Source organism: Dipodomys spectabilis, unplaced genomic scaffold (assembly GCF_019054845.1).
Source record: "Dipodomys spectabilis isolate Male_0828 unplaced genomic scaffold, ASM1905484v1 ptg000002l, whole genome shotgun sequence".
Lineage (NCBI taxonomy): Eukaryota > Metazoa > Chordata > Mammalia > Rodentia > Heteromyidae > Dipodomys > Dipodomys spectabilis.
This window is the reverse complement of record NW_024870679.1, coordinates 29280758-29307991: the sequence shown is the minus strand read 5'-3', so window position 1 is coordinate 29307991 and position 27234 is coordinate 29280758. Positions and strand designations below refer to the sequence as shown.

General features: G+C 38.0%; 1 protein-coding gene across 1 annotated transcript; it reads left to right on the top strand.

The window, feature by feature from the left end:
- Nucleotides 1-1872: 1872 nt before the first annotated feature.
- On the top strand, nucleotides 1873-27234 carry Acadm (acyl-CoA dehydrogenase medium chain). Its single transcript, XM_042679129.1, has 12 exons — nucleotides 1873-1977; nucleotides 5486-5573; nucleotides 10809-10906; nucleotides 11006-11075; nucleotides 11342-11442; nucleotides 12077-12157; nucleotides 16011-16141; nucleotides 17425-17533; nucleotides 19522-19662; nucleotides 20478-20573; nucleotides 24174-24422; nucleotides 26508-27234. Exons 1-12 carry the CDS (start codon nucleotides 1948-1950, stop codon nucleotides 26577-26579), a joined length of 1266 nt encoding a protein of 421 aa, XP_042535063.1. The 5' UTR covers nucleotides 1873-1947; the 3' UTR covers nucleotides 26580-27234.

The following is a 27234-nucleotide window of genomic DNA, read 5'->3' as shown; positions in this document are numbered from 1 at the left end:
GATAAGAACTCTACCACGGAGCAAAAACCCCCACAAAGAGGTGTCTAAAATGAAAAACTCACTAAGGATTAGTTTCTAGTATCTAAATCAAATAGGTAAATCTAGTGATTAAAGAAGCCAGAAATTTTAATAGGACTTTTGCTCCACAAATAGAAGCATTGCAGAATGTGCATCTGGGTTTTCACTAGCAAGTCTGATAGCTTCAAGCACCAGCAGAGGCTTGCTCAAGTATAATCACCAATTCCTTTTTCATGAAATGATTTTCACAAAAACATAATGTAGTAGGCCAAGATCTATTACTAATGTTTATTTATTCCACCGTCTAAGGGAAGGTCTTAAGGAAGGAAGGAACATTGGAGGGTGATAAATTATTTCATTTAAAAATGTAGTGAACATGTGTGAAACAGTGCCCTGTTAATAGTATTTACTGAGAAATGTTGCTACTTCTACCACTGGGCAAAAATTAGGTGAAAGATTGTTTGGCCTGATGCCAGTTTTCACTGTGTATGTCTGTTCTTACTGGTGGAAACAAAAATAAACCCTTACTATGGAAAGAACTGTTTGGTAGGTGTAGTGACTGGCCTTTAGAAGCTGTAATTCTTTAAGAGTTCGTTTTCATTCCATTCAAAGCCAGCCCAGGTAGGAAAGTCTGAGAGACCCTTAGGCAGCAAGAAAATGCTGGAAGTAGAGCTGTGGCTCAAGTAGTAGAGTGCTAGCTTTAAGTGAAAAAAACTGAGGGAAAGAACCCATGGTACAGGTGTGGCAAGTCTAGGATCCTATTGAGTTTGAGCCCCAATATCCACATTTAAAAAAAAAAAAAAAAAACCTACATTATAATGTCAGTAATGAGAGTGAGAACTCTTAAACCCGTGCCAGTGGCTCACGACTGTAATCCTAGCTACTCAGGAGACTGAAATCTGAGGATCTCTGTTCCAGGCCAGCCCGTCAGAAAAGTCCCCGTGAGAATCTTATTCCCAACTAATCACTCAAAAACTGGAAGTGGCGCTATGGCTCCAGAGTTCGAGCACTAGCCTTGAGCACAAAGAGGCTCAGGGACAGAGCCCAGTCTCTGAGTTCAAGCCCCACAACCGACTCCCCACTTCCTCCCAAAAAGTGAGAAGTCTTGAGAAAAGGAAACTATGTACAGTCCAGGCTTGCCCTTGGCCTTTGCTAGAAAGTATCCAACCTCCCCTCTGCCCCCTCCAGCTTTTCATCCCATTGGATCTAACTGGAAAACAAACTGACTTTCAGTAGCTTTCTTCGGAGAAATATTTTCTCCCAACATTCACTGACTAAGCTGGAGCTTTCCACATGGTTGATCTCAAAGTGCACCCTCTCCATATTCACACCCGTGATTAACACCCATGCACAAGGTTAATACGTTGTCTGCAGAACTCAGAAAATACGGATTTGTGAGAACGAATGAAATCCCTTAATTCGTTCACGAGGCCGACGTCCTGGCATCTTTCCGCTGTATTCCGACCTGTGTTACCAGTGCCGTCACAAACTGACCTCTGCCGGTAAAGGTCGGCGCTCACCACGAGGGCTGGATCCTCCTCCGCGCCCCGCGGTGGCCTTTCACCTAGATTCGTGTCCAGTCCCCGCCTCCCCGGGTCCCCTGGGCGCTGGGCACCCGCCAGCCCTCCCCGCTTCCAAGCCCTGCACCCCAGTCCCCCCAGGACTCCGGGAGCGACGTTGGCAACCACCGAGCACCACGGTGTCTGAGCGTTTCCAGACCCTGCGGCGGAGCGACCGCGGGCGGCTCTTCCGAAGGCCAAGGTCGCTGGGTCGGCGCAAGCCAGGCCCTCCCTGCCGGAGGCCGCGCCGGGGACACACCCACTGCGGGGCGGGGTCGCGTAGCCACGCCCACCCGCGGAGTCCAGCGGGCGGTGGGCGCCCTCTGACAGTCTGTGACCTGGACTCTGCGTGGCGAGATCCGGAATCAACATGGCAGCGGCGTTTAGGAGAAGCTGCCGGGTGAGAGGGAGACCAGGGCCAGAGGTGGGGCTGGGCTGGATGTAGGGGTGGAGGCCAGGAACCGTCTAGAAGTGCAGCCCCGACGGGTAAGAGCGGTGATGGGGCAGGGGCCTGCTCGGGGCGCCGTGTCCCCACTCTCAACCCCCCTTACCAGGCTCCGGGACCCCGTCGGGCTTTGCATGCTCGCTGCGCCCGCGGCCTGGCGCTGCTCCCCTCGCCGGACAAAATGCATCCCCAGCTGCACGGGTCCGAATCCCCGCGGCCCCCGCCCCGCTGGCGGCGCGCTCCCGGCCGGACTTCCTTCTCCGATCCGGCCAGGTATTCTACGAGGAATTCCACCCCTCGCCCGAGCGAGCCGGGTCTCAGCGTTAGGATCCCCAGCTTGCAGAACTAGCACGCTACCTCCCGACTAGCATTTCCCTCGCGATCTCCAGGCCAGGCCGGAACAGTAAGATAACTTGTCAATTAGGTCGGCTGAAAAGGTGCTGGAATCCGAAACAGGCTCAACTTGGGTGCTGGCACAATCGCGGAGAGGAAAACAGAGGGCCTGCTCCTTTGGAGAGTGAATATATTGACTACGAAAGGCTTTGGTTTTGTAACATGGAGGAGCGCCCTCACATGCTGAAACAACCACAACAACAATAACAAACTACTGCTGGACTTTGCATATAAGATATGCTATATATATATGTATATATATATATATATCTCGAGTATGTGACTTACACATACTGATATATTCACACAAGCTTAACATTTAAAATTGAACCAAAAGTATCCCTAAAGTTTTAATTTATAGTAATTGTATTATTACCCAACTTTTGCTGTTGCTTTACAAGTTAATGAGCTCTGAAGGCAGAAGTTAAGTGTTTTTAAAAATTATTAACTCTGACATCAGAAAAAAAATATTTCTTGACCTCTCCAAGGAATGATCTAGAGAAACCTAATTGGAGATATATTCTATTCCTCCCCCCCTTGACAGTCTTATAAAACTGAGTATTCAGTTTCTAAGAAGGAATTGTAGGCAAGTTTATATAATTTGTGAAAGTATTTAATTGTAATGGCATTATTGTTGCTGAATTAATAATTCATTAAAGTTGCTATCTTTTTCATATTTGGAATTCCATTGTTTTCTGGGCAGAGTGCCTGAAGCAATGAAACTATATATATATATATATATATATAATTTTTTTTATCACATCAAAACACCTTATTTTTATTGTACCACATCATCCAGTGTGAGATTAGGTCCAGTGTTTTCCTCATATAATATAAACTGTAAGACATAAAAAATTTACAACCGGTCCACTGTAAAAAGATGACAGGAAACTAGACATAGATTCAGCAATTCTTTGTTATTTTCCTCCAAGTCAACTCTTTGAATGACTAACATAGTTAAGTAGTGAGTAAGGCAAATGGACACTTTTCCCTGAGGGTCATGTCTAACACACTTTGTTTGACTACCAAGTTTTCTGAAAATATGTGTAAACAGACTGATTGTAAATTAAATCCATTAGGAAATTGCCTATTTAAATTATCTCAGCAGACCATTTTGCTTATTTTGTGAGGAAAGTTTTATATTCAACAATTTATGTTCTTAACACATTTACCGTAGAGTCAGCGTGTTTTATTTGATTTTTGTGAATTGTTCTTGTTCCTTATAGAACCTAATGATCAGCTAGGAGAAAAAGAGCAATATAGCCAGTGGTTGCAGCTTGAAGTCTTAACAGAAATGTGACGGGTAGAATCCTGATTCCTCTATCTAAGAATAGGAGTGACCTTGTCTACTTTTAGCCAAGTTTCTTCCTATACAAACTAAGAATAAAAATCTCAAACATGACTTAGGAATCACTGAATTAATACTTGTAATTGACTGTAATGAAGAATAGATGTAAATCTATAAAGACTAGATGTAAAATGTATAAAGACAGGACAATGCAAACTAGAGACTTCCAAAAAAACAGCTAATGAAAGTTGCAAAGAAAATGACTTTTCATACTGTGTAATTATTTTTCAGGGTTGTAGTGTAAGGAATGTTATTTTGAAAGGGTTAGTGAGGTTACATTTTTTGATCATCTAAATGATTTTGTCACTTTAAATGTAATTATCAGGTGAAATGCCATGTACAAAATGGGCAATCTATAAAAGATTGGCTGTTGCAACTTATTTATATTGTTCAACTTCTTTTTTTTTTCTCTTTCTACCTACCTTGTGAAAAATTGCCTAAGGAAGTAACCTTTCAAAATCCTTTATAAAGTATAACTTGGGTGATTTTGGCTGCCCTTGGTTGATTACTCAGAAGTACTGGGAGTGTTTTTCAGCTTGCTGACTTTAATAAGTGCTATTGGCTACTTCTGTGACCATTAAATTGTCAGGAATATAAAAATGGGTTGCAAAGGAATAGTATGTGTGTATCTTACTCTTTTTTTTTTCTTTTTTTCTTTCTTTCTTTTTTATTTACTTATTTATTTTTTTGTTGCTCCTGGGCTTGAACTCTGGCTTGGGTGCTGTCCCTATAGGCTCTTAAGTTCAAGGCAAGCGCTCTACTGCTTGAGCCACAGCACCACTTCTGGTTTCCTAGAGGTTTATTGGAAATAAAAGTCTCATGGAATTTCCTGCCTGGGCTGGCTTTGAACCATGATCCTCAGATCTCAGCCACCTAGTAGCTAGGATTACAGGCGTGAGCCACTGGCGCCCAGCTTCTTACCATGTTTTTATATGTTCTCTTGAAGAAATATGAGTGAATTTCATCTGCTAAAATTTAGTATATTACTAAAACATTGTCGACTTTTCTTTTAAGGGATAGATAATAAATAGATTACGTTTTTGTGACCCTGAGGTCTCTGTGGCAGCCAAGTAACTTTGACTTCAAATCAGCAGTAGACAATGTGGAATAGCTAGCTGTGTTCCAATAGAATTTGATTAACAAAACTGATGATAACTGTAGTTTGCTGACCCCTGCTTTAGAATGTTCTATGAATGCCTACAGATCACAACAAAGTTCATAAAACATGACTTTATGCAAGTTTATTTTGTTAGATAAGAGTGAAGTATTTGGAAAATGGGGTCTTCCAAAGACCCCAGTGGCTCACCTGGGGCAATATCAGAGGCTGGGTATCAAAATGGTAGAACAGAAAATTCTTGAAAACACTACCATTCCAAGTGGAGCTGTGGTTCAAATGATAGATAGCTAGCCTTGAACAGAACACAAGGACAGCACCCAGGCCCTGAGTTCAAGACCCAGGACTAGCATGCACACACACACACACACACACACACATACACACACACACACACACACACACACAAATGTCTTTGGATAGGTGTTCTTGAAGTTGGCAATTGGCATATATAAATTCTAATTTAAAACATTTAAGGAAAAATTACTTTAACATAGACCTCTCAAGTATAGGCAAACAAGTTATTGCACTCAATGATGGTCAGCATTCTCTTATTTAGTTGATACTTAATTTATCCCATTTGTTTTTAATAATGTTGTCTATTACAGGTCCTGAGAAGTGTTGCTCATTTTGAGTGGAGATCACAACATACACAAGTTTCTCAAAAACATGAACCAGGAACAGGATTTAGCTTTGGTATGTATTATATTCTGTCTTTTGACTTTAAAGTATATTTGTCTGGAATATGTTTGTTAACTTGATTATGTTTGTCATCAGGAAGAGACACCCATTTTTCCTCAGCTCATTTTGTTTCTTTTGGCTATATTCGGGGCCTCTTCTCTCTTACCCCACTTGCTTGCTCGATCAGTTAATGCTCTACCACTTGAACCATGCCTCTATCTGGCTTTGTTGATGGTTATTTTGGAGATGGAGTCTAATGGACTTTTCTGCCTGGGCTAGCCTCAACTCAACATCCTCTAGATCTCAGCTTTCTGAGTAGCTACGATTACCTGGCTGAGCTTATTTTCTTCAGCATACTACTCTATACCTTTGGTCTGTGTTAGAATATGTCTATGTATACATGTAAAAGTAATTCCCAAAGTAATAATATATATGAGTAGTCTTCCAACTTACAAATTTGAAGGCAACAAATACTTTTTAGAGGGCCAATACAGTGGCTCAGGTGGGAAAGTTGCTGCCTAGCAAGCATGAAAACCCCAAGTTCAAACCTTAGTACTAGAAAAAAAATTAGACAAACTTCAAGCATTGCTGATCAAAAACAACATTAAGAATCAAAGAGTTGATAGCTGGGTACTGGTGGCTCATGCCTGTAATCTAGCTGTCAGGAGACTAAGATCTGAGGATTGCAGTTCAAAGTCAGCCCAGGCAGGAAAGTTCATGAGACTCTTTTTTTTTTTTTTTGGGGGGGGGGGGGAGGGTCTGGTCGTGGTGCCTGAACTCTGGGCCTGGGCAGCGCTGTCCCTCAGCTCTTCAGCTCAAGGCTAGTGCTCTACCACTTGAGCCACAGCGCCACTTCCGGCTTTTTTCTTTTTGCTTATGTGGTGCTAAGGAATCGAACCCAGGGCCTCATACATGTAAGGCAAGTGCTCTACCACTGAGCCACCTTCCCAGACCTCATGAGACTCTTATCTTCAGTTAATCACTAGGAAACTGGAAGTGGAATTGTGGCTCTAAGTGGTAGAGTGAGCCCCAGGACCAGCCAACACACACACACACACACACACACACACACACACACACACACACACACACACACACACACACACACACACACACACACACACACACACACACACACACACACACACACACACACACACAAATATGGAAGAATCAAAGAGTTGCCAGTCTGTAATCCTACCCACTCAGGAAGTTGAGATCTGAAGGATTGCACAGCCAGCCTAAGCAGAAAAGTCTACACAACTCTGTCTCCAAAATAACCAGCAAAAAGCAGGACTGGAGGCATGGCTCAAGTTGTAGAACACCAGGTGAGTAAATAAACCTAGTGTGTCACATGCTTGAGTTCAGACCCTAGTACCACAAAAAAAAAAGAGAGAGAGGGGAGAAGGTATAACTACCCCTCTCTCCCCACAAAACACTTTTTAATCTACTTAGTGCTAGATGTTGGATAAAAATAGTAAATCCTATTTTGGCCACAATTGATCTGAATGCAGTTTTGATGCATTATATAAAGTTCTAATACCTGGGACTAGAGTAATGTGGTGTTATCAAAGTTTCAAAGAAATAAGATTTTTCTTTCCTTTTATAAAATGAAAACTCCAGATAAAAAGAAAAAACACAAGAAATAACAATTCATATTTTTAGCATCTTTTGCTATCTAAAAGGGCTTTTTGCTTCAAAATGTTTTCAGAAAATAGTTACAAATAGGACCAGGTAACTTAAGAGAATAAGTAGGGATGGGATAGATGGCAGGAATGATGGTAGGTGTGACATTGATCAAGATGCATTGTACCAATAGATTAACATGCTGTACATGTTAATTACATGTTAATAACATAACATGTGCATGTTATATGTGTTTGTAAAACTAATTAAAATAATAACAAAAGAAAAATGCAGTTACAAGGCAGCTGAGATAATTAATATATACGCAGGAGCAACTGGCAGCATCAGAGACCTAGGGTTATTGTTGCTGATTCTGTTCCAAATTTTTTTCTTTCTCTGAATTAGGTGAAAGGTTTTCATGGAGGCCGAGGACAGCAATTTGTTTTTGAGAGTCTGTGGAACGTTAGTTAGCATTGCTATACAGTTTCAGCTTACTGCATACAAATTCATAGCAGTAAGAAACTAACAGGAGGGCTGGAAAGGTGGCTCAGTGGTAGAGTGCTTGCCTTGCATGCATGAAGTCCTCCGTTCGATTCCTCAGCACCACATAAGCAGAAAAAGCCAGAAATGGGGCTGAGGCTCAAGTGGTAGAGCGCTGGTCTACAGCTGAAGAATTGAGGGACAGTGCCCAGGCCCAGAGTTCAGGCCCCACAACTGGGGGAAAAGAAAAAAAGAAACTAACAGGAAGTCTGTGACCATTTCAAGGGTGACAGGATTAAATCAATATAAATATTGGGGAGGGAATTTGTGAATTGTGAGGAAATACAGAGAACACCTCTGACCAGTTGATCTGTTTTGTTATAAGATGGAGATCATATCTAAAGTAGGATTTCTTTGAGGGGTAGATTATATGCTTGTACATGAAGTTGCTAGCAAATAGTGGCCTGATGAAAGTGATTTCTCAGCAATTAATACATGACAGAACCCTGGCTTTCCTCCTCTTAACCAATCCACAACTGGGGCCAATACACTAGCCCCAATTTTGCAAGTAAAGCTGTGCCGTGGAAAACACTGCACATCTACTTTATTTATTTTTATTTTTTTCAGTTGTGGGGCTTGAACTCTGGGCCTGGGTGCTGCCCCTTAGCTCTTCAGCTCAAGGCTAGCACTCTACCACTTGAGCCTCAGGGCCACTTCCTGTTTTCTGGTGGTTAATTGGAGATGAGTCTCATGGACTTTGTTGCCCAAGCAGGCTTTGAACCTTGATCCTCATAGCACAGGCTCCTGAGTAGCTAGGATTACAGGCGTGAGCCACCAGCTACTTTACTTTTTTGCCAGTCGTAGGGCTTAAACTCAGAGCGTTGGCACTGTCCCTGAGCTTCTTTTGCTCAAGGCTAGCACTCTATCACTTGGGCCACAGCACCACTTCCGGCTTTTTCTATTTATGTGGTACTGGCCAGCACTCTACCGCTAAGACACAGTCCAAGCCCACACATCTACTTTAGAGGTGGAGATTAGGATTAGTTTAAAGCCAGTGCAGGCAAAAAAATGAGACCATCATCTCAAAGAATTATGGGCATAGTTGAATCCTAGTCACAGTGCTTTAAAAATTGTAGAATTAAGTTCTAAGGCTAGCCCCAGGCAAAAAAACCCTAAGGCTGTACCTGAAAAATAAAAGCAAAGAAGGTCTAGCAGCATGGACCAAGTGGCATAACAGTAGTATAATGGCCTGTGGCTCTTGACTTCAAACTCCAGTAGCCGAAGCAACAACAGAACCCACATATACTTCTATATCTAGTTCGTGGGAACACTATGGGGCTATCATTTTCTCTCTCTGTGCTTTAGATTCCTTATGTATTAAATGAGAGATGTGACTTAATGCTCCTCAATTCAGCACCAAAATCTCACTGATTTATGTTTCATCTCTCATTCTTACTCCTTTTTCTGTGCTTTGGCTATTGTTATTTTTTTGCTGAGAATATAGTATTCATAGATATACTTCCCACCTCGCCCAATCCCTGCTCCTGGGGCTTGAACTCAGGGCCTGGGCACTGTCCCTGAGCCCCGTTTTATTCAAGGCTAGCACTCTACCACTTGAGCTCTACCACTTTTAGCTTTTTCTGAGTAGTTAATTGAAGTGTCTCATGGACTTTTCTGCCCAGGCTGATATTGAGCCATACTCCTCAGATCTCAGCCTACTGAGTAGCTAGGATTACAGGCATGAACCACTGGCACCTGGTTAGATATACTTTTCTTTTTAAATCTTAACTATTTTTTAGAGCTTAGGATGTAGTCCAAGTGGTCAAGTGCTTATGTATCAATCATAAGTCCCTGAATTCAAAGCTCTAGTAACACTAAAAAAAAATCCTATTTATTTTTGATGATTTTAGATGCAACCACATTAAAATAGTAGCTAGCATGGATTTTTTTAAAAATGCAGTTAGCAATACACTCTTATCCTCTCCAATATAGCTGCTATTTTCATTTCATTTATTTTAAAGCAATTCCTTATTCAAAATTAATTGTTCAGAGATCACTTATTAACAATACAGCAGGGTCTAACATCATTACTGTCTCCTGAAAAACATTTCCATCCTTTCACAAAGTTTTTCCACGCTGACTTAAGACAGTTTTGCCTAAGTTTAAAGAAGAAAGATTGATGGAGGGTGCCAGTGGCTCATGCCTGTAATCCTAGCTACTTGGGAGGCTGAGATCTGAGGGTGAAGGTTTAAAGAAAGTCTGTGAGATTCTTATCTCTAATCAAGCACCAAAAAAGCCACTCAAGGCTCCTGTGGTAGAGTGATAGCTTTGAGCAAAGCTCAGGGACAGCTCCCAGACCCTGAGTTTAATCCCCAAGATGGGCACCAAAAAAAAAAAAAAAATGAAATTATGGCATCAGGGGCTGAGAAGGTGGCTCAGTGGTAGAGTACTTGCCTTGCATGAATGAGGCCCTGGGTTCAATTCTTCAGCACCACCCAAGCAGGAAAAGCTGGAAGTGGCACTGTGGCTCAAGTGGTAGAGCGCTAGCCTTGAGCCTGAAGAGCTGAGGGACACGCGAGTTCAGGCCCCACAACTGGCAAAAAAAAAAAAAAGGAAGAAGAAGAAAGAAAAAGAAAAGAAAAAAAAACATTATGGCATCAATTTTCTTGTACAGTTCCTAGAAATAAATTGTGGTCATGTAGTATAGCTTATTCTCTGTTCTGAGTCTTGTATATTATTTCTTGTATATTATATCTTGCATATTACTTCATTCTAGTCTTAGTTAATAAAGATAAATCTGCTTAAGAATGACACTTTGGTGGTACTGAGATATGAACTCAGGGCCTCACACTGCTAGGCTACCATGCCTCCAGGCTAACATAAATATTTTTTATATATTAATTAGAGAGGAGAAGCTCTTATTTGAGCACTACAAGTTTAGAAATCTTACCTGTTTTCTTCAGCATCTGTACTGACATATTTGCATGCAGTGAAATTTTGATTAGTCAGAGAATGCAATGTATTCTTTAGTTTCTGATTAATTAAAGGTTAAATTTCTCCATGATAGAGGTAAATTTTCATATATCAATTTCATAGGATCTTTTCCCCTCAACTTATATCTTTAAAAAAATGTTTTCTCAACAGAACTCAGTGAGCAGCAGAAAGAATTTCAAGCTACTGCTCGAAAATTTGCCAGAGAGGAAATAGTCCCAGTGGCTGGAGAATATGATAAAAGTGGTGAAGTAGGTATACACATTTAAGGAAAGAAAGACTTCTCTTTTTTATAAGATCATGTAATTATACACAAATATTATAACTGTTTTTTGTTGTTGTTCTTTTAGTATCCTTTCCCCATAATCAAAAGAGCCTGGGAACTTGGATTAATCAATACACACATTCCACAGAGTTGCGGTAAGCTATACTTGTTTTGAATCCTTGAATGGTTTCAAACAAGAAAAACTGTGAAACTTCTTTAAAGTATTTATTGACTTTAAATGGCTCTACCTTTAATCTCCTTTATCTGCACTTAGTTTTAGAAGCTTTGTATTTAATATGTAGGGTCATTTTCCCCTCTTTTTTAACTCATTTCAACAAATACTTAAGTAGTTCCCCTTTACTTATTTCTTTGAAAAGTATTATGTGTTGTAATGGGTTCTTAAAACATTTTGATACCATAGGAGGTCTTGGACTTGGAACTTTTGATACTTGTTTAATTACTGAAGAATTGGCTTATGGATGTACGGGGGTTCAAACTGCTATTGAAGCAAATTCTTTAGGGGTAAGTCATTTAGAAAATTAGTTGCCTAACTCAGCTATTAATGAGTCAGAAGCAGCTAAGTTAGGATAATTCATAAATTTTAGGGGTTGTCTTTATTTATTTTGTTGTGTTGTCATCATCGTCATTAATTTAGCAGTAAAGTCTGGAGTTAGGATTCCAACACTTGTTCACCCTGGATCTGTTTTCTCCAGTATGTGGAGCTGTCCTTGTGGAGAAACTGTACATTTTGGCTGTAACTTCAGTAGGAATTCTAACTAAAGGCAAGGCCTATAGCCAGCATCCAGGAAACTCTTAGGTTGGCTTGTGGCCTCCACTTCCAATGCATAAATGTAGTGAGCAATTCATAGGAGGCCTGATCCTATTTGCCATGTCTTATATCCTAAGTGTAAATTTTGTGGTCTTTTACAGTAATCAGTTTTTATATATTACCAAATGAGTCATTTATGTAACTGAATTTTATGAAAAGACTTAGATTAGATGATGGTTTTAGCTTTTTAACTTAAGGACAGAGTAAATACTCTGAATTTATTCTCTGGGGGATAAGGAAGCAGTTCTGTTTTGAACTGTAGTGTCCTTCACTTTGTATATCTGATAAAACCTACCTTGCTTTGTAACTATCAATTTTCTTTGTCAGCAAATGCCTGTTATTATTGCTGGAAATGATCAACAACAAAAGAAGTATTTAGGGAGACTGACGGAGGAGCCATTGATGTGTGTAAGTATGGAGAGCTGTTGCTTTAGTTCATAGTTTATGACTGTGTTGAATTGAAATCCCTTTGTACAGCTACTTAAAGATAATTTTAAGAAGTTAGTTAATTAAAGAAAGGGAAAAAAGAAGGGTAAGGGAGGTGCCCTTTTCAATCCATATGTATATTTTTGACTTTATGACTTTAAGACAAAAACTAGCAATATATTAAGTTCAGTATTGTTTCTGGATGTCAAGAGTCATAATTATCAACTTGCTTGTTTCTACCATACAGATTTACTTGATGATATTTCTAGAATGCCAACACATCACAATAACCTTCCTACTTTCATCAGAGTAGTATCTGTTTAATGGACTATATCTACTTAATTCTGTGGTTCGAGAACTGAGTGTTCTTCTGATTGAATGTAGTAGAGTACTAAGTCTAAGTGTTTAAATCTAGTAGTCTTCTCAATTAGTAACAAATCAATGGGAACATATGACTAGAGAGATTATAGTTCATTTGTTTGGATGACCAAATAATTTAGGGAAACTAAGTGATAGTTTTATTGGAGAGATATTCAACAGTATTTTAAATTGTACATTTTAAAAAGATATGTACGTGTTAAGTATATATACAAAAATAAATACTGAGGTTTTATTCTGAAACTAACTTTTTTCCTTTTGGTAGCAATGTGGTTTATTTTCAGGGCCTACTATTTGCTAGGCAGGCACTTACCATTTGAGTCATGCCCTCAGCCCTAAATCTGTCCTTTCTGTTTATTAGGATATATTAGTTGTACAATGTATCATATCCATACGTATACACAAATTCCCTCTCCTTCATCTCCCATCCCCACTTCATAAAATAAACTCTCAATGACACCGAAGCCCTAGGTAGGAGGACTGTAGTGTAAGTTTATGCCCAAGACAAAACAGACTCTATTCAAAAATGAAACAGAAAAATCAGTCAAGGGCTGAGAAGGTGGTTCAGTTGTAGAGTGCTTGCCTTGCATGCATGAGGCCCCAGATTCAATTCCTCAGCACCACAAGCAGCAAAGGCTGGAAGTAGAGCTGTGGCTCAAGTGGTAGAGCACTAGCCTTGAGCTGAAGAGCTGAGGGACAGCGCCCAGGCCCAGAGTTCAGGCCCCACAACCAGAAAAAAAAAAAAAATCAGTCAGGGAAATAGTTCAAGTGTAGTAGAGTGCCTGGCCTAGCAAGCTCAAGGTGTTTCATGCCTTGGAGTCAAGTCTTTCCAGATATACTTCCAGAAATTTTTCTGGCCATTAGAAACTTCTACATTACATGATTCAAGGGATAATTTTAATGAATTCTTTTTGTAATTTTATCACCTTATTCTATAATAGGTGTCCAATATATGTTTGAATTATTTAGTTATATTTTAATTATTTTTTATGATATTTAAGAAGTTGAATAAAGGAGTTACTATTGAAAAAGGAGTTTATAGGGCTGGGAAGGTAGCTCAGCGGTAGAGTGTTTGCCTTGAAGCATGAGGCCCTGGGTTCGATTCCTCAGCACCATATACACAGAAAAAGCCGGAAGTGGCGCTGTGGCTCCAGTGGTAGAGCGCTAGCCTTGAGCTGAAGAGCTGAGGGACAGTGCCCAGACCCAGAGTTCAGGCCTCATGACCAGCAAAAAAAAAAAAAAAGAAAAAAGAAAAGAAAAAGGAGTTTATAAATACAATGTATGTTGATTAGTGTTACCCCTTTCAACATTCTCTGTAGTCTTTTCTTCCTATTCATTCAAATAATTTCCCCGTTGACATTAGCCCCTCAGATACCAGAATGTAGTTTTTACTGGAAAAGCATTTAGTAGGAATAGATTGTTTTAGCTACTGTTCTTATGCCTCAAATCAGTGCTTCCAACTTCTGTAATAATCAGTGGTCTCAAATATGGCACTTTCTGCAGTTACAAAAATATTCAGTGGCTCTCTGTCATCAATAACAATGGTTCTTAATGTTTGTTTGTTTTTTAATTTGTGAGTGCATTTTCAGGTCTGACTTCCTCAGAAAATGTATGTACTATCTACTTCTGCACATAAGAGTGTTTAGATTCCTCTAAAACCCATCTCAAGTCCTTAAGGTTCCGCTGCACAGTAGTAGGCAGCCAGTAAACTTTGCTGAATGCATGAGTATGCTCTCTTCAACATGTCAGGCTCCTTAGCCCCTTGCCCTTCTTCTCTGTCCACATCTTCAGCTTATTTTCATGCTTCCATTTTCTCTTCACATCTCAATAATGAACAACTTACTGTCTCTCTTGATGCTACTATTTCATTCCTTGTCATTTAATACTTGTCTCTTTCAGTGAGTTTTACTTCTTTTCTTTCCAGTGCCACTAACCACTTACCATCTCCCAGCCTTCCTCCAGGGTAAACAAATCCTTTCCAATGTCTATATTACCTTTACTTTGAAATAAGTAAGTAGTAAGTAGTTTTCTTCTTTGGACTTATGGATAATGAACCTGTATCTTTAGGTGGTATATATACCACTATACCTTCTACCCAGTATACTGAATTAACTTAAATTCCCTAAGGCTTGCCTCTACCTACCCGCCCCTGGCCCTTAATCCATTACTACTGGCATCTTGTTGCTCTTTGTTTAGGAACTGTTAAGAAGCTCTTCTGTTTCTACCGGGTAAACTCTTAAATTCTTAGTATGAGATACTGTTTCCTTCTTTCTTTCCAAGCTCATTCCCTACCATTCCCACTAGTCACATAAAAAATTCTGGGCACATTCGGCATTAGCTCCAGTGGGTGACCCTGTCTTTTTATGTTAGTATAATTGCATATGCTATTACTTCTGCTTGCAGCACACATTCCTTGTCCCTGTTCCTCTTCCGAAAGAATCTCTTTACCATTTGAGACTTATTACAAGTATATCCAGTCATGGTGCATTGCTTTCATACATAGACATATAGTATAGATACTTATCTCCACTGTTACATTGAGAAACTCTAGGACAAGATATTTTTCTACTTCTGATTTCCTTTTTTTTTGTCGTTACTAGTCTTGAACTCTGGGCCTGGGCACTGTCCCTCAGCTCTTCAGCTCAAGGCTAGCACTCTACCACTAGAGCCATAGCACTACTTCTGGTTTTCTGGTGGTTAATTAAGAGATTAGAGTCTCATGGACTTTCCTGCCCAGGCTGGCTTTGAACTGCAATCCTCAGATCTCAGCCTCCTGAGTAGCTAGAATTACAGGTATGAGCCATTGGCGCCCAGCTTTTACCTCTGATTTCTTTATCTCTTAATTTATAGCATGGTACATGGGTTGAACTTAAAAGTTATTAAATTTATGAATTTGTTTGAAGATACATAATTTTTGACATGGTTTATTAGTATCATGTGCCCAATTTCAATCTATCTGATTTTATAATTGAATTATTTATTTGATTTTTCTAAGAACACTTTAGATATTTTTAAAGTAGTTTAAAAACTGGCTTCGAAAATAAGATAGTACTGGCCACTGGTGACTCACACCTATAATCCTAGCTGTCCAGGAAGCTGAGATTGAAGGATTGTAACTTGAAGCCAGCCCAAGAAGGAAAGTCCATGAGACTTTTATTTTTAGTTTACCATGCAAAAGCCAGAAGTGGAGCTCTGGCTCCAGTGGTAGAGCACTATCCTTGAGCACAAAAGCCAAGGGACAGCACCCAGGCCCTGAGTTTAAGCCTCAAAACCCACACAAAATAAAAATAAATAGTAAGTAAATAGGAGCTAGAGATGTGCTCAGTAATAGAGTTCTTACCTAAAATGTTTGAGGCCTTAGATTTAATCTCTACCACCCCAAAACAAAACCAGTTCTGTTTCCAAATGTTCAGGTTTTAATTGTTAACATTTCATTTCTTGTCTCCATATGCTCAAGGCCTACTGTGTAACAGAACCTGGAGCGGGCTCTGATGTAGCTGGCATAAAGACCAAAGCAGAAAAGAAAGGAGATGACTATATCATCAATGGTCAGAAGATGTGGATAACCAATGGAGGAAAAGCTAGCTGGTATGGTTTTTGAAACATCTCAGTGTATTTCTTCTTAGTTACTTTATTTTGGGATCTTTTCTCTCTTCTTTAAACCACCTCCATTAAAGTTAGCTATGTTGAAGAAACTGGAAGATCTATAAAAGATCATGTACAGTTGAGTGATTTTTCAAGTATTTCTAAGCCCCTGAGCGTGCACGCTTTCTCTCTCTCTCTCTCTGTCTTTCTCTCTCTCTCTCTCTCTCTCTCTCTCTCTCTCTCTCTCTCTCTCTCTCTCTTCCTGTGGCTTGAACTCAGGGGGCCTGGGCAGTGTCCCTGAGCTTCTTTTGCTCAAAGCAAGCACTCTACCACTTGAGCCACAGCACCACTTCCAGGTGTTTCTGTTTATGTGGTAATGAGGAATTGAACCCAGGGTTTCATGCATGCTCGGCAAGCACTCCACCACTAAGCCACATTCCCAGCTCCTGAGCTATTTTTTTCAGATTAACTTTGTGACATTCTGTTTGTAAGATAAAACAAAAGTAGCTACACTTGTTAAAACTGATTTAAAAAGCTAGCAGTCCATTAGCCTGACTTACCTCCACTTCTCAACTCAGTTTATTATCCTTTAGAGTGAACAGAGATTGCTCTTAATAAGATCTAACAGTTCTTAGGTTCAAATCCTAGCATCTCCCCCCACCTCAAGGAAAAGGATCATTATTGGCAGTGAGCCTATTAGGAATTTAAATGTTTATTTTAAATACCAGTCAATCCTTTTTGAGTATCCTGAATCTGGATACTCTGTATTATGCAATGTTAAATTGTTATCATTTCACATCGTGATACTGATAATAAAAATGTAAAAATAGCCAATTTGAAAGAAATGTAACAATGCAATACAATTTTAGTAGGTCAAATTAGGTGATAATATGAAATTAGAAAACAAAATGTGGCTCATGCCTCTAATCCTATCTACTTAGGAGGCTGAGAGCTTATGATTGAAAGCCAGCCTGGGGAAAAAGTCTGAGAGTCTTATCACAAAACTAGCAAAATGTCAGACTGAAGGCATGACTCCATGTGGTAGAATGCCAGATGTGAATGGAAAAAGTCAACTGAGAGCACAGGGTTCTCAGTTCAAGCCAAAACTTCAAAGGAAGTTTTTGACTTGAAATGTGTTTGACTCTTCATTTCCTTACCCGTAAGATGGGAGTGATAGTAATGGGGAGTGTTGGGAGGATTCGCTGGGATGGCAATCATCATGTGCTATTCATGAAAACCATTTCATCATCATCATCATCATAAATATGTATGTATGTATATATTAGGTATTTTTTATTGGCGCGTTCTGATCCTGATCCTAAAACTCCCGCCAGCAAAGCTTTTACTGGATTTATTGTGGAAGCAGATTCCCCAGGAATACAGATTGGAAAAAAGGTAAAATATTTGGTAAAAAAAGGTAAAACTGTTTAGCCAAAAAGTAAAAAAGGTAAATAATATTAGTGATTAAGTTCTTTTTTGTTTTGTTTTGTTTTTGGTTGTGGGGCTTGAACTGTCCGCCTGGGCGCTGTCCCTCAGCTCTTCAGCTTAAGGCTAGCGTTCTACCACTTGAGCCACAGTGCCACTTCTGGCCTTTTTCTGCTTATGTGATGCTGAGGAATCAAACTCAGGGCCTCATGCATGCAAGGCAAGCACTGTACCACTGAACCACCTTCCTAGCCCTTGAGGTCTTGAATATTAATTTAACTATAGATATCAAAACCATTATTTTAGCTTCCTTTAATAAAAATATTTTATTAAGTTGGAATAGAAATAAGCTGTGTTGTTGGGTGCCGGTGGCTCACACCTGTAATCCTAGCTATTCAGGAAGCTGAGATCTGAGGATCATGGTTCAAAGCCAGCCTGGGCAGGAAAGGCCATGAGACTTACCTCCAATAAACCACCAGAAAACTGGATGTGGCTCTGTGGCTCAAGTGGAACTATGTTTTTGTTTTTGATTTTTTTGTCTGTCATGGGGCTTGAACTCTTGGCCTAGATGCTGACCCTGAGCTCTTCAGTTCAAGGCAAGCACTCTACCACTTGAACCACAGCGCCACTTGTGGCTCAAGTGGTAGAGTGCTCGCCTAGAACTGAAGAGTTGAGGGACAGCTCCCAGAACTAAGCCCCAGGACCAAGAAAAAAAGAAAAAAAGAAGCTGTGTTTTGATATCAGGCAAAATAATTTATATGTTGGAAGATTTTAAGTTACAAATAGTTGTTTCAAGTCAATTTGTAAAACTGGCCATTCATGGAAGCAATCTATAGAGAATGTAGATAATAGCTGTAGGTATAATGAAATAGAAATCAAACTATCATTTGTATTATCTGCCCAATAGTGGAGTATTAGATATCTTAAAGGACTTGCCCACTCTTTCCCCACTAGATCCTAATAGCAATCTTTTAGTGGGATAAGTGGCATTGTGCCCAGATCATGACGTAAAACAATGTGACAAAAAATGGACTGCAAGACTGGTTCAAGTGGCTCACACTTGTAATCCTTGCTCAGGAGGATGAGATCTGAGGATCATAGTTTGAAGCCATTCTGGGCAGAAAACTCTGTAAGACTCTTACCTCTAATTAACTACTAAAAAGCCAAAAAAGGAGCTGTGGCTTCAGTGGTAGAGTGCCAGCCTTGAGCAAAAAAGCTAAGGGACAGCTCCCAGGTCATGAACTCAAACCCTGGTATTTATGCATGCATGTGTGCATGCGCGCGCACACACACACACACACACACACACACACACACACACACACACAAAGTTTCTGATTCAATAAATATTTATTGCCAAATATATATTTACTAGGCACCATTCTAGAGTTTGGGAACAATGTATTGAACTAACAGACAAAAATCCCTTGAGGAACTTTCTAGTGAGAGACCATATGATCTCTGTTCTAGCGCCTCAGTTTTTCCGTTGTAGCAAGAAACTATAGAAACTATGTAAGTAGGTGTGTCTATATGCCACTAAAAGTTTTCTTACGAACCCGACATTTCTGGCCCTCAACAGGTGGCTCCTGATTTAGACAATCACAGAAAAACATAAAGTAGTGGTTAATGTTAAAATTGTTGTAACTCAAGCTAGGCCCTGGTGGCTCATGTTTGTAATCCTAGCTACTCAAGAAAACAAGATCTGAGGATTGTGGTTCAAAGCTCGCCCTGGCAGGAAAGTCCATAAGACTCTTATCTCCAATTAACCATTAAAAAGCCAGAAGTAGTGGCTCAAGTGGTAGAGTTCTAGCCTTGAGCAAAAGAAACTCAGGGAGTGTCCAGGCCCTGAGTTCAAACTTCAAGACCAGCATCATAGAAACAAAACAAAACAAAAAGGAAGTAAAAAAGTTGATGTGATAATTAAAAAAATTTTTTTAATATGACAATTTTCTTGTTAGGAATTAAACATGGGCCAGCGATGTTCAGATACAAGAGGAATTGTCTTTGAAGATGTCAAAGTACCAAAAGAAAATGTCTTAATTGGTGAAGGAGCTGGTTTCAAAATTGCAATGGGAGCTTTTGACAGAACCAGACCCCCAGTAAGTTGATAAAGTCTGATCTTTATTTACTACATTCAATACATAGTCATATTTTCATATTGTGTACTTGGTATATATTTCTTTTTTAATATCTTCTTTTAGTAAAGGTAGACGAGAGATACTATTATTTTACTAATTTATAATTCTTCAGGGTTTTTTTTAAAAATAGAAATTACTTCAGCAAAAACAAAATTAATGTAGTTTCTTCTATGTTTCCAGGGAGGAAGCCTAAACTTAATTTGATAATTCCTGTTATATACTCATTTCTTATTCCTTTGTTCATTAAGGATATTTCCCTTAGGAAGGTTGCACTTGTTAAAAACAAGGATAAGTTTTCTCTAGGCTATGATTCTATGCCTCATAAATGCCTGCAATTATTTTTTGTGTGTATATGTGTGGAGCTGGGGATCAAGCTCAAGGCATTTTGTAGTCTAAATATGCTCTCTACCACTAGGTATATCCCAAGCGTCTGCCTTTAATTTATAATTTATAATATAAACAAGTGCTTCCCTTCCCATTTTTTATTATGCTAATTTCTCTTTGTATAATCCATAAGAAAGATAGCCATATGCTGTGTTGAAATTATTTTAAAGACAACGTGATCTTTGTCTTTATACAAGGTTAACATGCTAGGAAAATGGCCTGTGTAACCTTGTGGACAGGGCTGGGTGAGCAAAACTGGGGGAAAGGGAAGGAAGAGGTAACATTGTCCAAAAATAGAAATATACTATTACCAGACATATGAAATGGCACCCCTCTATATACTACCTTAATAATAACAATAAAATTATGTTTACATTTTTTAAAAATACTAGGTAGCAGCTGGTGCCGTTGGATTGGCACAGAGAGCTTTGGATGAAGCTACCATGTATGCTCTGGAAAGGAAGACATTTGGGAAGCTGCTTGTAGAGGTAAGTTTAATAGTGTGCTTGCTTTGTTGATATATGAAGCCACTCTTTTTGCTGTTGTTGTTGTTGTTGTTGGTCTTGGGACTTGAACTCTGTGCCTGAGCGCTGTCCCTCAGCTCTTCAGCTTCAGGCTAGCATTCTATCACTTGAGCCACAGCACCACTTCCTAAGCCAGTAATTTTCATATAGCAATTACAAAAAAAAAAACACACACAACTTTTTAAAATTCAAAAATAATCCTTTTTGTATTTGGGTAGCAAGAAGATATCATGGTTATTTTTTCAAGTTTTCAAGGATTGATTGGTCACTCTGTGAATTACATTAAGAAGGAGAAAAAAGCTTATATTTATTGGTTGCTTATTTTGTACCTGATACTGCACTATCAATTTTGTTATATTTTATAATTTTCCAATTAGTCATGTTTTGATGGTGTTATAATAAAGACTAAGAAACAGCCTCAGGATTACTAAATATTAGTCCAAGGGCATACAAGCCATAGATCCAGGGTTCTGTTTTACATTCTTAATTTATGTTTCATTCTTTGCCTTACCGTGAATATCAAATTTTAATACTACAGAGTCATGTCCTCCATATTTTCCAGGGAAATTATTAACTCTTTTCAAATACTGATATCCCCATTCATTGTATTTTCTTTAACTCACTATGGGCTCCACATCTTTTGGTGGGGGTAGGAGGCTTAATGTTTTATTTGTAGGAAAGGTTTTACTGAACCTCCATTTCTATCTCTATATCAGTGGTTCTCAAACTATCTATGGTGAAGACCAGTGGCTGTTTAATTTCCAATCAATTGTGCATAATTACTTTTGTAAAATATATGTCCACTTATATTGAATGACAGACTAATTCTCCAACGAGTTTGGGAATAACGATCCAATAGTAGCTTATCGATCCATCTGAGGGACATGGGGCAAGGGGAAGCTCTTAAAGACAAATAAAAATCCCTCACTTGTTTTGAAACCCAGACCACTTGTTCCAGTGTTTGTTGTAGGATTTGGTGTTAGTTCATTAGTATAATCAGCCACTGCTTGGCAAGTGTTCTTGGGCAGGTTATCTGGTATATTAATGTTCCGAGGGCTTCTTTCAATAGTTCCTGTTAGAATCATGCATGTGTAAGGGCTTCTCTTTCACGGTCTCTTGGCTCCCATTTGTTAGGCTTTGACATAAGTGACTTCATTTTGTTACTACCAGCTTTCACAAAGGTCGTAACAAGGTTAAATCTATTAGGAACCAGTAAGTTTGTGGGCTGTCACCATGGGCCAACCAGATTTGTAGTAGTAGTGCTTTATGTCTCCAAGACTTGGTTTCATGATTTATCTACATTCTAGACAATATACCACTGATGCTCTTTTTTTTTTCTTCTTCTTTTCTTTCTTTTCTTTTCTTTCTTCTTTCTTTTCCTTCCTCTCTCTCTCTCTCTCTTCTAGTTTCTTACTCATAATTTTCCTACCTCAGTCTCCCAAACTGGAATTATAAGTATATACCACTATAATCAGTATATATGTATAGTTTAATAACCAGTAAGATATATTTGGTTCATTTCCAAACAACACTTTCTTCTTTTAGGGTGTCTTGAGTTTTAGAACATAGCCTTTTTCTATAAAAATTATTTATAATCAATTTTATTTCTGTTATCTCAAGTACTTAAGTTGCTAATCTTTTTGTTGCATCTGCCAGCTCTTTAGAGTGTTTTCCTGTTTCAGTTTTTGCTTATAAGCTTATCTATAGGAGGGTTTTTGTTGTTGTTTTGATTGTAGTGCTAGGGATCAACCAGAGGGCTTGGTGTGCTACTGGAGTTACTGTTCCTCCTAGTAGATTGCTGAAGCATTCTGGAGAGTGACACCTTTTTGTTTTGTTTTGTTGGGGTGGGGAGAGGTTGATGGCTGAAGTTTTTTTCAGGTATCCTACATTTTAAAAGTTATTGTTTTACATTAATTTTTCAACTTGGGAAATCCTATATGACAGAGGCTATATACATGGTTTTATCCTTCAAGAGGTTCTTTCCTTTTAAATCTCCCAGAGTCCTAGGCAAGAGATAAGCTTCTTTGTGGTCTATAGCTCTTTATCTTATTCATTCTCTCTCTCTTTCTCTTTCTCTCCCTCTCCCTCTCTCTCTTTCTCTCTCTCTCACACACACACACACAAAAACACCCCAAAACTCCTGTTCTTGATGTGTTTGCTAAACTCTAGCTGCTATCCCATTGACTCAGATCTGAGTCTGATAACATACTGTCTCATCTCATGTCACCAAGATTTCAGTTCCTTTCTGGAGGCACTTAGAGATTTCTGTTTCTTTCAAAAGAGAGCTTTGTTGTTCTTGTTTTATTTATTTATTTATTTATTGAGACAAGTTCTTGCTGGCTTGAACTTAACTATCCTGCCTCAGCCTTCCAAGTGCTAGGATTAAAGGAGTATGTATACCACTGTGTTAGCACTTTGAAGTCTTTTAAGTTACATGTTTCTTTGTTAGCTCATTTGTGCTAGCAGAACTACATTCACATGTATTAGTAAATATAAGTTCTATTTAGTTAGTTCTGATCTGTAATATTCCAGTTCTTCATACCAAGAGACTAAGGATAACTCTCTAAGGTAACATAACATAACCTACTTTTGTACAGCTAGTTCATTTCACTTCTATCATTTCTATGCACGCACACACATACACCATATGTTTTTATTAAATATACACTATAAAATAAATATTCAGAAGTAGTATAGCCTAACATCAGATTTAGGTCCTAAAATAAAAGCTTTCAGGCACAATTCAGAAAACAGGAGATAACTTGTTATGGACTAGACACATTACAGGGAACTTGAACTGGGTGTAGAGTAGTTTTTCATAAAAAGTAAACTAATGATTAAGATTCACAGGAAGTGTTTGTTAAAAATTCATCATCTGATCACTGCCATAATATTTTAACATCAAGACCTCTGAAGGAATATAGGCATCTTAAAACATTTTATTCATGTATTAGCTTGCCAAAGCTTTATTTATTATGTACACAGCTTGGCTATAGTGAAACAAGTACCATATTATCAATGATGATATAAATTAGTGCATCTTTTATGAACTTCATTTAGCAAGTTATATCAAAACAACCTAACTTTAGGTCTAATACCAGTGGTTATAGCTGTGTTTTGTGTGACTCCTGCTCTTCATTTCAGTACTATATAGAAACAATCAAAAGGTTAATCAGCCAGAGAAAAAGTGAAATCATTTGCAATTGTTGAAACAAAAACATTCTTTATATAGTGATACAGAAAGCTCTCTTAAGACTAAATTCAATGTGTGATCCTGAAACTGATAAGGGATATTTCTAGAAAATGTGACTAAATTTGAGTAGGGTCTATAGTTTACTTGATAATATGATACTAGTGTGGATGTCCTGACCTTGATCACTGTACTGTGGTTGTGTAATATGGTAACATTAGAGGAAGCTGGGTGTAACTTTTCTGCAAGTCTAAAATTAGTTCAAAAATTTTTTTTAAAAGTTCTAGGAGAAAAAATTTTAAATGTTGTCAGTGAATATACTTAAACTGTTTTTTATGGTTGTGTTTTTTATTGTTGTTGTTTTGTAATTCTAGCACCAAGGAGTATCATTTTTGCTGGCAGAAATGGCAATGAAAGTTGAACTAGCTAGATTAAGTTACCAAAGAGCAGCTTGGGAGGTTGATGCTGGCCGTCGAAATACCTATTATGCCTCTATTGCAAAAGCGTTTGCTGGAGATATTGCAAATCAGCTAGCTTCTGATGCTGTGCAGATTTTTGGAGGATATGGATTTAATACAGAGTATCCTGTAGAAAAACTAATGAGGGATGCCAAGATCTATCAGGTAAGGTTTAAAATGTCTTCTGTTGTTTATCTAGGAATAGAATATTTATAAGTGACAAGTGACAGTAGATTTCTGGTTATTTAGGGAGTCTGTGCCACTAAATAACCAATAGCTCATGCCAGTAACTCATACCTATAATCCTAGCTGTTTGGAAGGCTGAGATTTGAGAATCTCGATTCCAAACCAGCTTGGGCAAGAAGATGTGTGAGATTATTACCTCAAGTTAACCACCAAAAAAAATCAAAAACAAAACAAAAAAAGAACAAACCCTAAACTGGAAATAGAGCTGTAACATCAATTGGTAGAGTTCTAATCTCAAGCACAAAAGCTCTGAGACAGCACACCAGCACACACAAACACAAAATAAATGACTATCAAAAGTGACTATGAGCCATTTTGTGGCACAATCAGCATACAAAAGAATATCCTTAAGTTTGTTTTATTGTTACCTATTTTGGCTCTCCTGAGGTTTGAACTTATATTGAACTTGGGCCTCATGCTTGCTACACAGGCCCTCTACCACTTGAGCCATATCTCTGGCCTAGCTTTTTGCTGGTTATTTTGGAGGTATAATCTCATGGACTTTTCTGTCTGGGGTGCATTTGAATCTTTATCATCCAAATTTCAGACTGCTGAGTAGCTAGGATAAGAGATGTAAGTCAGCAGAGCTGGCAGGAATCTCATTATTACTTTTTAAATTAAGAATAGATCTTAAGAAGCAATAGGCTAACAAGGCAACTGGTACAGACATGTATGGCATATCTTACATGTAACATCTTAGTTGTAATCTACATTTTGCTCTCTGAAAAATATGCATTTGTTTAAAAAATATTTTTTATTATTTTTACCTGACAATCTTTAAATTATTTGAAACCATAGTTGAAGTTAAAAACATGGAGACAGTCATATAGGACTTGTAAATTAGATTAGTGGTTAGAAAAACTTAGGAGTATTTTGATAAATAAAATATAGGTATGCATGGTCTCCATATGTGGCTTCATTATATACCATGCTTCTTAATAGCTCTTCCCTTGTGCCCATCATCTCCAGCAAATTTTGTGACAAATCTAGTCATTTGGAATTTTAAGATGATTTCAGAAAACTGGAATGAGAAATTCTAGATATAATTCAAACTTTTGTCTTTAGACATGGAAAAATTGAGGACCAGAATTTGTAACACATTGTCCCTGTCTCAGAGCATGTAATTGTAATTATGACTAATACTACTACCAACCATTTAACCTATTCCTGCAATTGAGAAAATGAAGTAACAAATGCATAAGGTTAGATTTTTAGAATGGAAATAAAGCCTAGATACTAGGAATTACCAAAACCAAACCAAACCAATATCATTTGTTCTTTTCTTTTCTTTTCTTTCTTTGTTACATGATACTTATTAGCTAAGTGGTTTCAAACAAGTCCAGGGCAAGTTTTCATATTTTGCCTCTTTATAATGCAAAGACACTAAGTCCTATGGGAAATATAAAATACTTATCCAGTAATGCTCTCCCCTGACGCATTTCAGTAATAGAATAGGCAGAAGGAAACTTCTGTGACAGAAAAAGGACACTATTTAAAGCTCAGATTAAAGTATCTCTATTTTTTAACAATTCTATTCCTCAAGAAGTAGAAGGAAAAAAATCTATAAAATGATATAACTATAAAATTATTAGAAACTATATAAAATAACTATAAAATGATTAGAAAGTGTTAATGACTATTAATGATTAGAAAATAATTGAAAAAGACAAAGAATCAGAGCAGCAGTTCAGAAAAGTTGGATGTATATTTTAGCCATGTTAAACTTTACTTCTTCCAAACTCTTTGAAGTGTAAGTGTTCGTTTTATATAGTTTAATTACTATCTCCAATTTTTGGCTAAGTGACTTTTTTTATAATAATTTAGACTATTTACACAGCCTTCACAAAGTCAGGTTTCAAACTTTCTATAGGCTACAGATCCTATAATTAGTTTCATTCAGTTTGGCATTACAATGTAACTAAAATGATGTTGTCCAAAATGCTAAGTAAATCAAGGTATATATGTGCTGAAAATATTTAAATTACTTTTATATTTTTCTTACAGATTTATGAAGGTACTTCACAAATCCAAAGGCTAATTATAGCCCGTGAACACATTAGCAAGTATAAAAAATAAAACAGATTACTATAAAATCATGGTTTAGCACTGAATAACTGCAGTAAAATCTACTCCTTTTTTGTTTTCAATCCACTTTTATTCTTCAAAAAGAAAAAGGGCTTTTACATTCTTTTCACTGAAAGAATATAAATAAACATTGATATTCTATTAGATGTCGACAGTTGACTCTAATAGTACTTTCTACTTCTTTGTAACTCTTTTCTCAAATGGATCTAGTTTAATTGAAATTATGTGTTGTCTTTACCAACAGTATTTGAATTTTATTAGCCCAGAAAAATAGATTTGTCATTTTGATCTTTTAAAATTAGTCATAGTTGCAGAAATACCTTGGAATTTTATTTTTCCTTTGACAAAAAAAAACTTATTAAGAACTCAGAGAATATTCCAAAACTTACAGTAAAAAATTTGGATACCATCAAACAAAACTTGCCAGTGACTCTGTAAACTTAATGTTATTTTAGTACTGAAGTAATTCATTTTATAATTTCAAAGGCATATTTTCAATTTGTCATAATAATAGTAAAGATTTATGTATTCTCCCCTTTATAAAACTATGACAAATTTCTTGAAAATCTTATTGAAACCATGCTCATTTCTCACTTACCTTATTTAAAATAAATGAGTAAAGCTTGCCTTAAATTGGTTTAAATGA